Here is a 15,506-nt window from a genome sequence, read left to right on the forward strand (position 1 = left end):
TGGGATGTTATTATTCAGTGATATATAATACAGGGAACAGTCTTAGATATATTTTCTTAGATAAGAATTAGAAATTTTATATCCTAAGAATATTGTTTTCAGTTATCCTAGGAATATTTTATTTTCAGAGTATATTTGCAAATGTATTTGATTAACTTAGTCCTAGCTTTTCTAGTGTTACCAGTAAACTTATTATAATTATTTATTTTTTTCAGATGAAACAGTTTCTCCTATTTTATTGGATACAAAGTGGAATAAGATTCTAGATCCTCCTCACCGAATGTCATTTAACTCTGCATTAACCAGTGGGAATGAACCTGCAGTTTCTCACGAGTCACAGCCACAACTGAAAGTCTTCTCACTGGCTCAGTCCACTCCTCTGACCCCAGAGGGAGAAGACCATTGTGCTGCTAATGGGCAAGACTGTAGTCTGAATCCAGAGATCAACACAATGTGGATTGATGAAAATGCTGTTGCAGAAGATCAGTTAATTAAGAGGAACTGTAATCAAGATGATCAGTGCAGCACTCTTGAAGTGGGGGAGAAGAAATGTGGAAACCTAGCCTGTCTGCCCGATGAGAAGAATGTTCTTGTTGTAGCCGTCATGCATAACTGTGATAAAAGGACATTACAAAGTGATTTGCAGGATTGTAATAATTATAATAGTCAGTCCCTCATGGATGCTTTTAGCTGTTCACTGGATAATGAAAACAGACAAACTGATCAATTTAGTTTCAATATAAATGGGTCCACTGAAAAAGATATGAACTCAGAGAAACAAATAGATCCATTGAATAGACCAAATGCAGAGGGGGATTCTGTTAAACATGTCTGTACTACTTCATCTGATAACCTAACCAGTGTCTGTTCCCCTTCACAATTAAAGGATGATGAAAATATAGATAGAGACCCCTCTGTGTCTATGATTACAAGTTTAACAATTGATTCAGTAATCTCATCCCAGGGAACAGATGAAGGTCCTGCTGTTAAAAACCAAGAGAACTGTATACCAGATGAGGTTCTCACCGGCAAAACCAGCCCTCCTAGGACAGATCTAGGGAGTCTAAACTCCTTTTCCCATTTGAGTGAGGAGATTTTGATGAAAAAAGAGCCAGCAGAGGAGATTACTGAAGAATCCATCCGGTCTGTTTTACCTTTTCTTCTCAAACCTGACTTGCATAATGGGTCTGGAAGGGATGGTAACTGTGAACAGTTTTCAGATGAAATCAGAGCTGATGAAAATGAAGGTTGTGAACGTGAAGAAAATCTTGGCACTACAGAACTTCTTAATATGACAGAGCATTTCTCTGAATCTCAGGAGATGACTAATTGGAAATTGACTAAACTAAATGAGATGAATGACAGCCAAGTAAATAAAGAAAATGAGAAGTTTCTGCAAATGAATCAGCCTGAGGACACGTACAATGATAGTGGAGGAGAGTGTGATAGAATGGCAGAAGCAGGTCTAGATTTAAAAGGAACTTTCATGAATGAAAGTAAAGGATGTGATTTCTCTACTGTTATGGATACACCAACAGCAAATACTCTGTCTAATTGTTGTGATTCCTATGGAATGCAGAGCCCAGTTATTTGTTTTGTTCCAAAGACTTTACCCTCCAAAGAAGATTCAGTAACAGAAGAAAAGGAAATAGAAGAGAGCAAGTCAGAATGCTACTCAAATATTTATGAACAGAAAGGAAATGAAGCCACAGAAGGGAGTGGACTACTTTTAAACAGCACTGGTGACCTAATGAAGAAAAATTATTTACACAGTTTCTCTAGCCAAGTTCCGTCAGTGCTTGGGCACTCTTCACCCAAGATAGTAGCAAACCTGCAGTCTATTAGTGTTCCTTTTGGTGGTGCAAGACCCAAGCAACCTTCTAATCTTAAACTTCAAATTCCAAAGCCATTATCAGATCATTTACAAAATGACCTACCTGCAAACAGTGGAAATAATATTAAAAACAAGAATGATGTTCTTGGGAGAGCAAAATTAGGAGAAAACTCAGCAACCAATGTATGCAATGCCTCTTTGGGAAACATCTCTATTGCTGATACAAATGGGGAACATTTAGAAAGTTATGAGTCTGGGATATCCAGTAGACCGTGCCTTGTATTAGCTCCAGATAGCCCAGATAATGATCTCAGAGCTGGTCAGTTTGGAATTTCTTCCAGAAAGCCGTTTACTACTCTGGGTGAGGTGGCTCCAGTATGGGTACCAGATTCTCAGGCTCCAAATTGCATGAAATGTGAAGCCAGGTTTACATTCACCAAAAGGAGGCACCATTGCAGAGCATGTGGGAAGGTAAGTTATGTGTATCAGCTCAAAAATCTGTCGTGTCCATTTTGTAATGCTCAATTAGAAATTAATAAATGCAATATAAAGTGAATATTTTTGTTTGAGGTGACGTTATAAATAGCTTTTGAACACCCAGTTCTAGTTTTAAATAAAAAAATGACCTCTCTGATTCTTAGTGTTTATGTGACTTTGTTGTTGCCAAGATTTAAGCTGAATCAGTTTTCATGAACAGAGGAGAATTAAGGAAGTGTTAACTTTGTGGTTTCTATATTGATAGATACATGGTTAATGGAATAGTTTGAAATAAGGAAGTTATTCTTCCAATTTAAGAAATGTTTATGATTGACTTCATATTTTTAAATTCTTTTTCCCCCTCCATACTTTTTAATTTTTTAGAAATTGAATATTACACTTAGAATCCATCGCAGTTTTTGCTTTCGGATTTTTGCCATTATATTAGACATTCTGAAACTTTTTTTGGGGGGGAGGCACTTTTTATACATACATTTTTGTCTTTTCCTCACATGACTTTTGATACAAAGTAGAGTTGAAGGATAAAATTTTTATGACAAGGTTATAAGAATAATTGATATTTTTAAACTCTCCCTAAGTTCTGTTAGCCCATAACATGTCAACTTACTAGTTTTTTGTTTTTTGTTTTTTTTCAACAAGAGTTGTAAACAAAGGAGGAAAGGGAGTTTTTGTATTTTTAAAAAGAGTGTGAAGTTTGGTGTCAGGTCTGGATTCAAACTTTAGCTTTGTTACTATAACTTTATTAATCCTTAGTTTTTTATAAAAACAAAAAAGATTAATTTTTATATATTGGGTTATTGTGAAGATTAAATGAGATTACAGATGTAATAATAAGTGTTCAGTAATTAATCTCTACTTCCTTTCTTGCCTGATTTATTGATCTATATTAATTAGGATGCTTTCAACTTCAAGGAACAGAGTATCTGATATAGTGACTTAAATAGAAATAACATTTATTTCACATGACAAGAAGTGTAAAGGTAGAATAGAGACTCAGTTGTATCTAGGTGCAGTCAGGATGACTGAAGTTCTTTGGTCTTCCCCTCATGATCTTAAGACAGTGGCATAGCTCTAAGCATCAAGTCCAGCCTGACAACTTCTAAGTGCAAAGAAACTGTTGGGGAGAGAAAGAGCCTTTTCCTCTTGTCACTCCCTCATCAGGGAGGAAAGGATCCCTAGCAATTTTTTTCAATTTATTGGGTCGTTTTAGACCACAGGTCCAATTTTAGACCAGTTACTGACAAAAGGGAACAGGATTGCCAGGCCTGGCTAAGATCAATCATGATTCATCCCCTAGGGCTGAGCGCAGTGTATCCTGGGATTCTGTTAATAAGAAAAAGGGGGAGAATGGTTCCTGGGTACAATTAACAAAGGCTTCTATAGCACAAAACAACAAATGATGGGGGAACAGAAAGAACTTTAAGCTGTGACTGGGCTGCTAGTCTCTGATTATTAAAATTTGAAGAGAATAATATGTCTGAGTCCTAAATATTTTTCAGTCTGAAGTAAACCTTTAGTCAGAAGCCTGAATAGTCAGTTAGTATTCTGGTAAGGGATTAGAGTCATTATTTTAATGTTCCAGTTTTACTATAACGCTTCCAGAAAATTTTGCTTTCTTCAGGAAATGATAAAACTTTTGTTCCAGACCAGCATATCCTGATGTAATAATTAAATAGGTAACTTAGGTGGATTCGGAAAGAAAATAGTGGCAAGATACACACAGATTAAAAATATTAGAAGGAATTTTGCTGGTGGAATTTGTGAAATTTATGAATTCATATAGATTATGGATTAATATTCCATCTTTTTTTCCCTTTCCATCTCCAGTTCAGAGATGTTCTAAAGATTGATGAAATAATGTTTGTAAAAATCCTCAAGCTTCTCATAAGAAAAGAGCTTATAAACATAAGTATACTTTTACTAGTTATCAAATAAATCAGATTATGCTGGGGATGTAGCTAGAAAAATACCCCAAGTAATATGATTTTGTAAAATAATGTTTACTATTGAAAAAAGAGATATAGTTTGTTCCATCTTAGTAGAAAGTAAGCATATTCAATAATTTCTCTACTTAATATCTACAGTTAAGTTCTCTTTAACAAGTATATATTAAACATCTAATATATGCAAGGTTCTGGGCTAGGTAGTGGAGATTCACAGATACGTAAGTTGAGATGTATGACCTCATGGAGTTTATATCAAGGATGCTGATTTCAGTGAGTGGAGATAGGAATATCTGGATTTCCTGGAGTTTTTAAAAAATCCTAAAATAAAAATTGTGAACCACAGATCTGAGTAGACAAACAGACCATCCCACAACAAATTATAATGGAGCACATTAAGAGCCAGTTATGTGTGTTTTATGTTAATTTTCATTTAATCTCCATCACACTCTTGTAGAATGGGTTAATTTTTTCCTGTTTGACGGATCAGGAATTGGAGGCTCAAGAGAGGTCAGTCAAGGAATATGCCCAAGGTCACACAGTTTGAAAGTGCTAGAGCCAGCTTTAAAGCTAGTTCTCTTTCCTTCAGTCATACCACTTTCCCCAGTGAGCATGTCTCTTCTTTCATACTAGCAGTATGAACAAAATACTTTAGAATCACTGAGAAATGAGAGCTTAGTTTTTCTAAGAAGGGCAAAGGGAGTCAGGAAAGTCATGATACAAAAGTGACTGGAGAGGAAGATATAAAAAGAGGTTATAATTTATGGAACAAAGTTCTAAGGTATATGAGAAGAATGAGACCACATCTGAGCACAGATGAATTAGCAATAGAGAAATGGAAATAAATTTATCTTTCAGAAGAATGGGTCAAGACAAAATAGTACATATTACAATTGTTATGATATTCATTTTGGCATAATGTAATTAAGTAGAATATAAAATCATTACACTAGAATTTATGAAATTGTTAAAATATTAGTTTATTTCTAGATTGCTACAATAGAGATTAAGACATCTGGATTTCATTATGGTTAATTAGAAAAGTATGTCACACTCTAAAATGTTCTGCATTTTTGTGATTTCACACATAATTTAGATAATTCCTTCATATAGCCACATAATCCCTATTTCTCTTGTATGATAGGCAATAAATAACAACAGAAAGAATACAAAGAACTCCTTCCCCAAAGGTGCCCTCTAAGTTCAAATGGTCACCATTATTATATATCCATATTAATTTCCTATGGAAATCACTGATTCCAGCAGATCATGGTTATTCATCTTCTCTCAAGCTCCATTTGCCATGAATATTTTGACCCTTTTTATTTGATCATTTAACTTAAAGGCCTAAGAACGCCATTGAGTTTAACAGTAAAAAAAAAAGAGAATTTTTTTGAAAATGGAGAAGAATTTCTAAAAGAAAAAATTTTTTTATTTTTTATCGTTATTTGCAAGGTTTTGTCACACTTTATCCATTATTTCACTGATGTGGGTGGTTATTATTTAGTAGGTGCCAGATGATTAATGTCCATGTTCTATTTGATAGAAGTAGACTTAAAAATAGCCTTTTAAAAGTAAAATTCTTGAACTGATACTTGACTGAGATATTTTATATTTGAGATGTAATGAAAGATGAAACTAGAATAACATTTTTGAACACATCTACTTTTTGCTAGACTTGTCTAACATGGCAATTCTCTGAGATATACAGGTGAGAAAAATGCACCTCATAAAGGTTAAATATCTTGCCTAAATTCTCAGAGTTTATAAATGGAAGTGCATGGATTTTAACACAAATCTGAGTGACTCCAAAGTCCCATGTTCCTTTTACTACACTGGACATAGCAACAAAATTTATCTGTAGTTGAATTGCTTACTAGAAATATGTCATTGTCTTTGGGTGAACATTAGTTTTGGGCAATGCAAAGGATTCGGAATTTAAATTTTTAAGGAAGTATTTAAATTTTTAAGGAAGACAAAAATGGTAAAATGGAGGAGCCTAGCAAAGTTAGCAGTATTTCAGGGTTTTACTCTACCTATCAAATCTTGAACAAAGTAGGAAAAGAACAATATGGGTGCCGTGTCACTGAATGAAGAGAGATTTAGTGATAGTAATACATTCCACTCCAATTTACTCATTAGTTTTTTCTACTTTAATTGATTTAAAAACTACAATTCAGAATAGGTGAATTTTTACTGCATTAGTGGTTTCAATAGACAGAACAGAGAAAAGAACTGTAGGAAAGGTTGTATAGAAAAGAGCACTGGAATCGGTATGAAAAACTTTTGAGCTTTTTTCCTCTTCCATAAAAAGGAGGACATTTTATGGACCTTTATCTCTGTTTCCCTGCAGCTCTTGGAAGAGCTTGTGTGATCCTCTGTATCTAAAGGAAAATAGAAAGAAAGGAAATGGAAAGATTTCTGCTAGCACAGATTTATCTTTGTAAAATTATTACTAAACTTATTTAAGGTCACTTAGTGTGAAGAGTATGCCATTAAACATTTTGAAATGTGCTGTACTGACAAAGTATGTTTTCTGGAAGTCATCTCAGACTGGAATGCTCTTCATCAAGGTGGAAGTTAAGTGGGCTGTCCTGAGGTTTTTATACTGCAGTTTCTATGTTCTTTTTGATTTATTTCTAATATTAATTTCTTCGAGATCCCTTTAGGCACATATGATCTTCATCATTTGTAGTTTTAAAAAAAATAGCTTGATGACATACATAATGTCAAAGTGGTGCTGAAAAATCATCTAGATTTCTTTTTAATGTAATTCTAGAAAGGTTCTCCCCTTCAGACACTTGGAATTATAGATACTTAACATATATCAAGCATTTATAAATGTGATTATAAAATGTTATATTTAATATAATGTTATATTTATATAATATAGTTTATAAGTTTATATTTCTATATATAATATTATAGATTTGTGTATAAAATGGCAAACTACAGTCAGTATCCAACTGTGCTTTTCATTTGAATTAGTGTTCCATAGTAAAGTCTTAAATACTTTAAACAAAGTAATATTTATGTATTGAGAGATGGCAACCTTCCGCCTGCTTCTACATATCTCTAGAAGTCTCTAGTCCAGCTTCTTAGACATATAGACTTAAAAGAAATTAATAGACTATTGTTTAGAGCAGAAAAACTAAGTGGAAAGTACAAAGTTTCCATATACCCCTCCTCCAGTTGACCCCATTATTAGCATCTTGCACTAGTGTGGTACATTTGTTAAAATTGATGAATCAGTGTTAATACATTGTTATTAACTAAAATCCTATAAAAGAAATATATACTATAGAGTTCACTCTTTGTGTTGTACAGTTCTATGGGTTTTGATAAATATGTATCCTATTATCATATACAAGAATAGTTACGCTACCATAGAAATTCCTTGTGCCCCAGCTATACATCCCTCCCTTTCTCTCCCTGAACCCTTAGCAACCACTTATTTTTTTAATGTCTCTATAGTTTTTTCCTTTTTCAGAATGTCTTACAGTTGGGATCAAACAGTATATAGCCTTTTTAGACTGGCTTCTTTCATTTAGGAATATTTAAGGTTCCTCTGTGTCTTACTTTTTAATTGAGGTATAATTGAATAACATTAGTTTCAGGTGTACATATAATGATTCAATATTTGTATATGTTGTGAAATGATTACCACAATAAATCTAGTTAACATTCATCACCATACATAATTATGAAATTTTTTCTTGTGATGAGAATTTTTAATATTTACTCTCAGCAACTTTGAAATATGCAATCGAGTATTAACTATAGTCACCATTATATCCTCAAGACTCATTTATTTTATAACTAGACAAAAATAATACCTTTGACAGCCGTCACCCATTTTGCCCACCTCCCACTCCCCACCTTTGGCCACCACCAATTTGTTCTGTTTCTGTGAGCTCTTTTTCTTCTTTTTTTTTTAGATTCCACATATAAATCAGCTCATATGGCATTTGTCTTTCTTTGACTTATGTCACTTAGCATATGCTGTTAAGTTTCATCTATGTTGCAAATGACAAGATTTTCTTTTTTATGGACAAATAATATTCCATCGTGTATATATACTGCATTTTCTTTATCCATCAATGGACACTTCAGTTATTTCCATGTCTTAGCTATTCTAATGAACTGCATTGACATAGGGGTGCATATATCTCTTTGAGATAGTTGTTTTTGTTTCGTTTTTTTGTTTTTTTTGTTTTTTTGTTTTTTTTGATACTCAGAAGTGGAATTGCTGCATCTTAGGTAGTTTTATTTTAAATTTTTCAAGGAACTTCCATGTTGTTTTCCATAGTGGCTATATCAATTTACATTCCACCAACAGTGAACACAGGTTCTCTTTTCTCCACATCCTCACCAATTGTTATCTCCTTTTGATAATAGTCATTCTAACAGGTATGCAGTGATATCTCATTGTGGTTTTGATTTTCTTTCCCTGATGATTCGTAATGTTGAGCACCTTTTCATCTACCTATTGGCCATCTGTATGCATTCTTTGGAAAAATGTCTGTTCAGATCCTCTGCCCATTTTTTAATTGGATTATTTGTCATTGCGTTTTATATTTCTATTGAATTGTGTTCATTCTTTATATATTGTGGGAATTAACCTCTTATCAGATGTATGATTTGCAAATATTTCCTTCCATTTTATAGGTTGCCTTTTCATCTTGTTGATTGTTTCCTTTGCTGTGCAGAAGCTTTTTAGTTTGATATAGTCCTACTTGTTTATTTTTGCTTTTGTTGCATTTGCTTTTAGTATCAAATCCAAAAAATCATCACCAAGACCGATTTCAAGGAGTCTTCCATGTCTTTTTGCGACTTGATAACTCATTTTTATTGCTCAAATAATATTCTGTTGTATGAGTGTACCACAGTTTGTTTATTCATCCAGCTATTGGAAGATATCTTGGTTGCTTCACTTTGGGGCAGTTATAAGTAAAGCTGTTAAAAACATTTGCATGCAGGTTTTGTGTATGTTTTAAACTCATTTGTATAAATAAATGAGAATGATTGCGGGATTGTTTTGAAAGCCTATGTTTCTCTTAGTAAGAAACTGACAAACTGTCTTCCAAAGTGGCTGTACCATTTTGCACTCCCATCAGCAATGACTGAGAGTTCCTGTTGCTCCACATCCTCACCACCATTTGGTGCTGTTAAGTTTGGATCATTCTCATAGATGCATAGTAGTTTCTCATTCTTTTTTAATTTGCAATTCCCTAATGACATCATATTGAACATCTTTTCATATGCTTATTTGCCACCCATATATCTTGGTGGCAAGATATATCTTTGGTGAAGTGTCCAGATCTTTTGCCTATCTTTTAATCCAATTGTTTTCTTGTTGAGCTTTAAAAATTTTTTTTTATATTTTAGATACAAGCTCTTTATCACACATGTGTTTTGTAAATATATTCTCCCAGTATGTGTTTCTTTCATTCTCTTACACATATCCACTTTTAATTCTTTTAGAAGTATCTCCGAGTATTTAATTATACATTTCTAAGTAATATATTTCAATATAATTACTTAGCTGTTTCCTGATTCTCAATTTTATAAATGATCTATTGACTTCTCAATTATAATTTTATTTATGTATTTTTTATTTATTATTTGTCATTCTAATTCTAATCTAAAGCTCCATGAAGATAAGGATCTTTTCTGCCTTGATTGCTGTTGTATCCTAAGCCCTAGCACATAAATATTTGTTGGTTAAATGAAAAATGAATAAATAACTAGCTCTCAGTGCAGCAGTACATCTTTTTATGCAGCACCTTGAGCTTTTAGATGATGGTATCAAATTCAGAATATAACAGTTGTAAAAGCTTGAGAAAATATTTTAAATTAATTGTATATGTTTTTCCTGTTTAAGGACAAATTCGGACCAAAACAAGTTTATTTTCTCAGTTTCTTATTTACTTACCTATTAATGGGAACCAATTGATTTGAGAGTAAGAAACTGATACTTTAAAGTAGAGCATTGCATGGTAATGCAGTTTTCCTCATACTCTGCCTGAGACTTTATCTGTTTTATCATTGGCATTATGATTTGTATCATTACATCATTGAAAAGCAGGATCAACATGAAGATTAAACTTGGCTTCTAATAAAGCTAGGGAAATATTTTCCGTTCATACCCTTCACAAGGCTATGTTGACTAAAAGTTGACCTCAACCATGTCATAACACTTATTACACAGAATTGTTTTTGTCCCTCTCCCCTATTGGGCTGTAAGGATCTTGAGATTGATTCTAATTTGTATGTGTATCCCCAACATCTAGCACTACCAGTCATGTACGAAGTGCTTAGTAAATGTTTGTTGAATGACTAAATGTGTCCCAGATCATTTATTTATTCAAAAAACATTGAGTGCTTGTAATTTGTCTATCACTATGCTGAGTGCTGAGTTTACACTGATAACATTGTGATCCCTACCCTCATGTAAAGATTAGTGAGACTAACCCAAAACAAACATATAATTACAAATTATGATAATGGTTATGAAGGGAATTAAGGGATAATATTTTTTAAATGGAGAGAGGAAGAAGATCTGAGAAGTCTTTTGAGAAGTGACATTTTAGATGACACATGGTTGAAGAGTCAGCCATTCAAAGAATAGAAGAATACTTCAGGAAGGGAGAGATAGCATGGACAAAGCCCTCGAGGTCAGAAAGCATCTATTCAGGAAACTGAAGGGAATCCAATATGGTTAAAATATTGCAAGTAAGAGAAGAGTCACATAAAAAAAAGAAACTTGAAGAGGAAGTCAGAAATAGATCATGTAGGGCTTTGCAGGTCATATACAATGGAGTACAATGGGAAGCAATGAGAATATTTGAGCTCACCTAGGGAATAGTGTACAGAGGGAAGAGAAGGGGCCTGGGGCAGAGCCACTGAGGTCAAGCAGAGAAGGTGGACCCATTGTAAGTGATTGAGAAGGAGTGGCTAGAGAGGTAGACAGAACACCAAGAAAACATGGTGTCTTGGAAGTCAAAAGAATAATATAGTTTGTCAAAGCAGGAGGGCCATTACCTATGCAAAATGTTATGGTAGGTCTAAAAAATGTAGACAGGGAAGGGACCATTGGACTTGGCTGCATCAGTCATTGATTAAAGCAGACTTGGTAGAGCTGTGGATACAGAAGCCAGAATATGTTGAAAATGGGTTAAAATTGGAATAAGAAGTGAAGAGATGGATATGGCTTTTTCGAGAAGTTTTGTCATGGAGAACAGAAAAATTTGGAGCAGTTAGAAGATGAGTTTGGATGAATTTTTTTAATGATGGGAGATATACTATTGCATTTCTGTAATGTCATGAATGATCCTTTAGACAAGTTGTTTTAAGAGAAAAGGGGGATTGATCAAAGGAAGGGAAAAAATATTGAGGCCTAAGGGATAGGATCTATGCATATGTTGAGGGTTTGGTCTTCAGTGGGGGAAGGAAGAGAAGGTGGGGACAGACATGTTTATGGATTAAGTGGTGAGAATGTGAAGAAATTTACATCTACATGGCTGTACTTCATATAGTAAATACAAACATTGAGAAGGGTGAAATAGGGATAGATGTTGATAGTTTGAGAGGAAAGAGGGAGAGGGATAGTTACCTTGAAGTGGGAAGTAAAGGCCTAGTAGAGAATTAAAATTTTGATATCCCTGTGAAACTTGGTATAAAAATTTCAGTCAGTTTGTTCTACAGTTCTGACTTCATGGATTAGGGTCAGTATTTGTCTTTGCAGACATCGTGAGCTGGTTAAATTATCTTTGCAATATAAGCAGTTTGGATTAAAGAGAAAAAAGCTCTATAAGGCCATTTATTTCCATCTATTTGTTCATTTATTGATTCATTCAGTGAGCATTTGCTTACTGCTTAGTGTTGTGTTTTTAACTCAGATGCAAAAAAAGAAAAAAAAAATGACTACCCTATTAAAACATACTGCTCATGTTTTTATAGTTAACAAAACTTAAATATGTGAAATACCAAAACAATTGCAAATACTCCACTGTGGGAAACAGGTAGAGGATGATGATGGTGGTAGTGGTGGTGAAAAGAATGAGATAGCTAATAATTATTGAGTGTTTATCATTAGCCAGGCACTTTCTAAATGCTACTTATTTAATATACATTACAGCCTCTGAATTAGTGTTATAATCTACATTTTGCAAGTGATAAAATAGGCCTAGAAAGATTAAGTAACTTGTTCCAAAATCACACAGCCAATAAGTGGAGTTAGGATTCAAACTCAGGCTCTTTAACTTCTAGAGCCCATACTCCAAAGCAGTATGCAGTGGTTCGAGGGAAAAAACAGAATAAGGGAGTTATATAAAACTGAGGTCCTTAACAAGGGCCACCTCTCTAGCAGCACCTGGACTATGACCACAGAGTTCCTGGGCAGCTGGCTAAGAGGGAAACAGAAGGGAGCTAACATTTGTTTAGTATTTACTCTGTTATTTGTTTGTTATCTAATTTAATCTTCCTAGTAAACCTATCTAAAAGGTGATATCCCTATTTCACAGTTGAAAAAACTGAAATGGTAGAACTAGGAACCAACCAGGTTTTTAAATTTTATTTTATTTTTTATTTTTTTGCTTTATAACTCCTGCTCTTTTCCTGTAAATATAGTTGAGAGGATAAAAATAAAACAATAGGTTTAATGGTGATTTTTATGTTATATTCTTAACATTTATGATAATATATACATTTGTACCATGTTTCTAAAGGAAATTTTATTCAAAAAGGTAAAAAATATCATATTTATATCAGATGGCAGTCTCATTTTAAATAAAGTTTATGTTAAATTGGTTGCAGTTTACTTTTGCATAACTTGAGTTAGTCAGTTTTGTTTAACATTTGAGAATTTTCGTAATGAATACAGAATAACTTTCATATGACCCTGAATTACAAGCACATTAAGATAATTTGTTGTTTTATAACTTCACAGATCAATTTTCTCAAGGCTTGTTTTGTCTTCTGATGTTAAATCATAGCCACTGGTTGTTCCTTTGGGAATCAGAGTAGTAGTAATATCTTACACTGAAAGTTGGTTGAAATGTGTTAAAAGCATTGTAAAGAGCAGAAGAAATCAATATTTCTCAATAGACCTAGGTTTAGAATAATCTCACAGCCATTTTCTAGCTTCTTCATGATTTTGGACAAGGCACTTTCATCGTCTCTAAAATAAATGCGATAATACTTAACTTGCATGATTATATTAAAGATGTGTTGAGTGAATTAATTATAAGCATTAGAAATAAGAAATATGTTACGTAGCACTGTATGTAGTGGGTTATCATTAAATGATAACTTATTTTAACTATATCTTTATTGGAAATTGGCTGTAATTTTTTCAGTCTTGTTTTTTTGTTGAGTTGTAGATTTTTTAATATATTGGTTATCAGTTGCCTATCAGATATCCGATTTGCAAATATTTTCTCCCATTCCATTAGTTGACTTTTACTGTTGATACTGCCCTTAGATGCACCAGAGTTTTAAATTTGGCCTTGTAATAAATTTTGAAACCATGAAGTGATAGTTTTCAAACTTTGTTGTTTTTTAAGTGAAGGAAGCTAATTTGAAACTACATACTATATGATTCTAAATATATGACATTCTGGAAAAGGCAAAACTATGGAGACAGTAATAAAGATTAGTGATTATAAGGATTAATGGAAAAGAAGGGATGAATAGGTGGAGCACACGATTTTTAAGGTAGTGAAACTACTCTTTATTTATAGTACTATAATAGTGCATACATGTCATTATACATTTGTCCAAACCCATCTAATGTACAAGACCAAAAGTAAACCCTAATGTAAACTAGAAATTTTTAGTGTCAATGTAGGTTTATTGATTGTAACAAATGGTGGGGGGTGTTGATAATGGCAGAAGTTAGGCATGTGTGGAGGTAGGGGTATATGGAAAATCTCTATACTTTCTGCTTGATTTTTTAATGAACCTAAAACTTCACTAAAAAATAAAGTCTATTAAAGGTATATATGACTATTAAAAATGTTAATGCTGCTTAGATATTTGATATTAAGAAATTGTTCATTTTTTTGGTGTGGTAATACTATTATTATATTAAAGTAGCCCCTGTTTCAGAGATATATACTGAAATGTTTAAAGATCAAATGATATCTGAGGTTTATTTCAAAATGATTAAATGAGGGAGAAGTGGGTGAGAATTGGCTTTGATAATTGTTTCGGCTAGGTAGTGGGCACTTGGGGATTTGTTATGCTGTTATGTCTACTTTAATGTGATTGAAAATTTAATAAAAAGTTTAAAAAAATGAAGAATGGCTAGACTATAATTATAAAAATAGGGATGTGTTTTAATTGCTTGCTTATTACAAATTAGCACTTTTTAACTCACATGTAAAACAATGCAATATGTGTGTTATCTACAAGGGAATAACAGGATATATAAAAAATTAATTCATAGTATATTAAAGGAAATGAGTCAGGTAACTTCAAACAAGTTTAAGATTTTATCTTGAATGTTGTTATCTTACAATTCTGGTATATCATTTTTTGTATTGCCTCATTTGGAAATAAAGTCAAAAGGTTAAAGACCCTTTGTAGCCCTTCCTGTCATATATTCTTAAAGCAACTCTGATAATTATTGCTTTCAGTTAATAACAGTAAAGATGGAACAAGTGTTTGGACAGAGGTAAGGTTGGAATCTAATTGATCTGCTTTAGTTCTTACTACATCGATTTTGGTATTTGATAATTAAGCAAGGGTAAAGTACTCTTTTGTACTTAAGAATTTTTAAAAGTTGTTACTGTCACTGGTCTTTGTGAATAACTTAACTGGGTATTGGTCACTTACAAGCACTTTCCTATTTTTTCTCACAAGGCAATTATTTTTGTCATAATTTCAGGGCTTTTTGAAGACCTGGGATATCATTTTTTCCACTTTCTAATTTGGAAAGAAATAAATGAGCATTTGATGATTTGAATTTTTAAGAATTGCAAAGAAGTAAATGTTATTCACCCTGTAAAGGGATATAAATAGGCACAAATGGTACTTAAGTTTAAAGCTTGTTCATAAATTTGGCAGTAGGATTTGTTATATTATAAAGCCATGAGTGGGAAATTTTAAAAGGAAAGGAAACAATAATGGTGTCATTGTACATTTATATTATGTGCTACATTTTACCTGTATTACCTCACTAATCTTTATAAAAGGCTTCCAAGGAGAATATTAACATTTCAGTTTTA

At 33.0% G+C, this 15,506-nt stretch overlaps 1 protein-coding gene across 6 annotated transcripts in view; it reads left to right on the forward strand.

Moving 5' to 3' along the window:
• The window catches only part of ZFYVE9 (zinc finger FYVE-type containing 9), a 127,593-nt gene that overhangs the window by 45,934 nt on the left and 66,153 nt on the right, over window positions 1–15,506 (forward strand). For all 6 annotated transcript variants that reach the window (XR_005658045.1, XR_005658051.1, XR_005658049.1 and 3 more), the window contains one exon: window positions 216–2,305. Coding sequence is in view for 3 of the 6 variants with exons in the window: in XM_039886094.1 (XP_039742028.1) it covers window positions 216–2,305 (2,090 nt within the window). In the remaining 3 variants the exon portion in view is untranslated. The remainder of the gene's footprint in view (window positions 1–215; window positions 2,306–15,506) is intronic.

This window comes from Pteropus medius, unplaced genomic scaffold (assembly GCF_902729225.1).
Source record: "Pteropus medius unplaced genomic scaffold, Ma_sr-lr_union100, whole genome shotgun sequence".
Lineage (NCBI taxonomy): Eukaryota > Metazoa > Chordata > Mammalia > Chiroptera > Pteropodidae > Pteropus > Pteropus medius.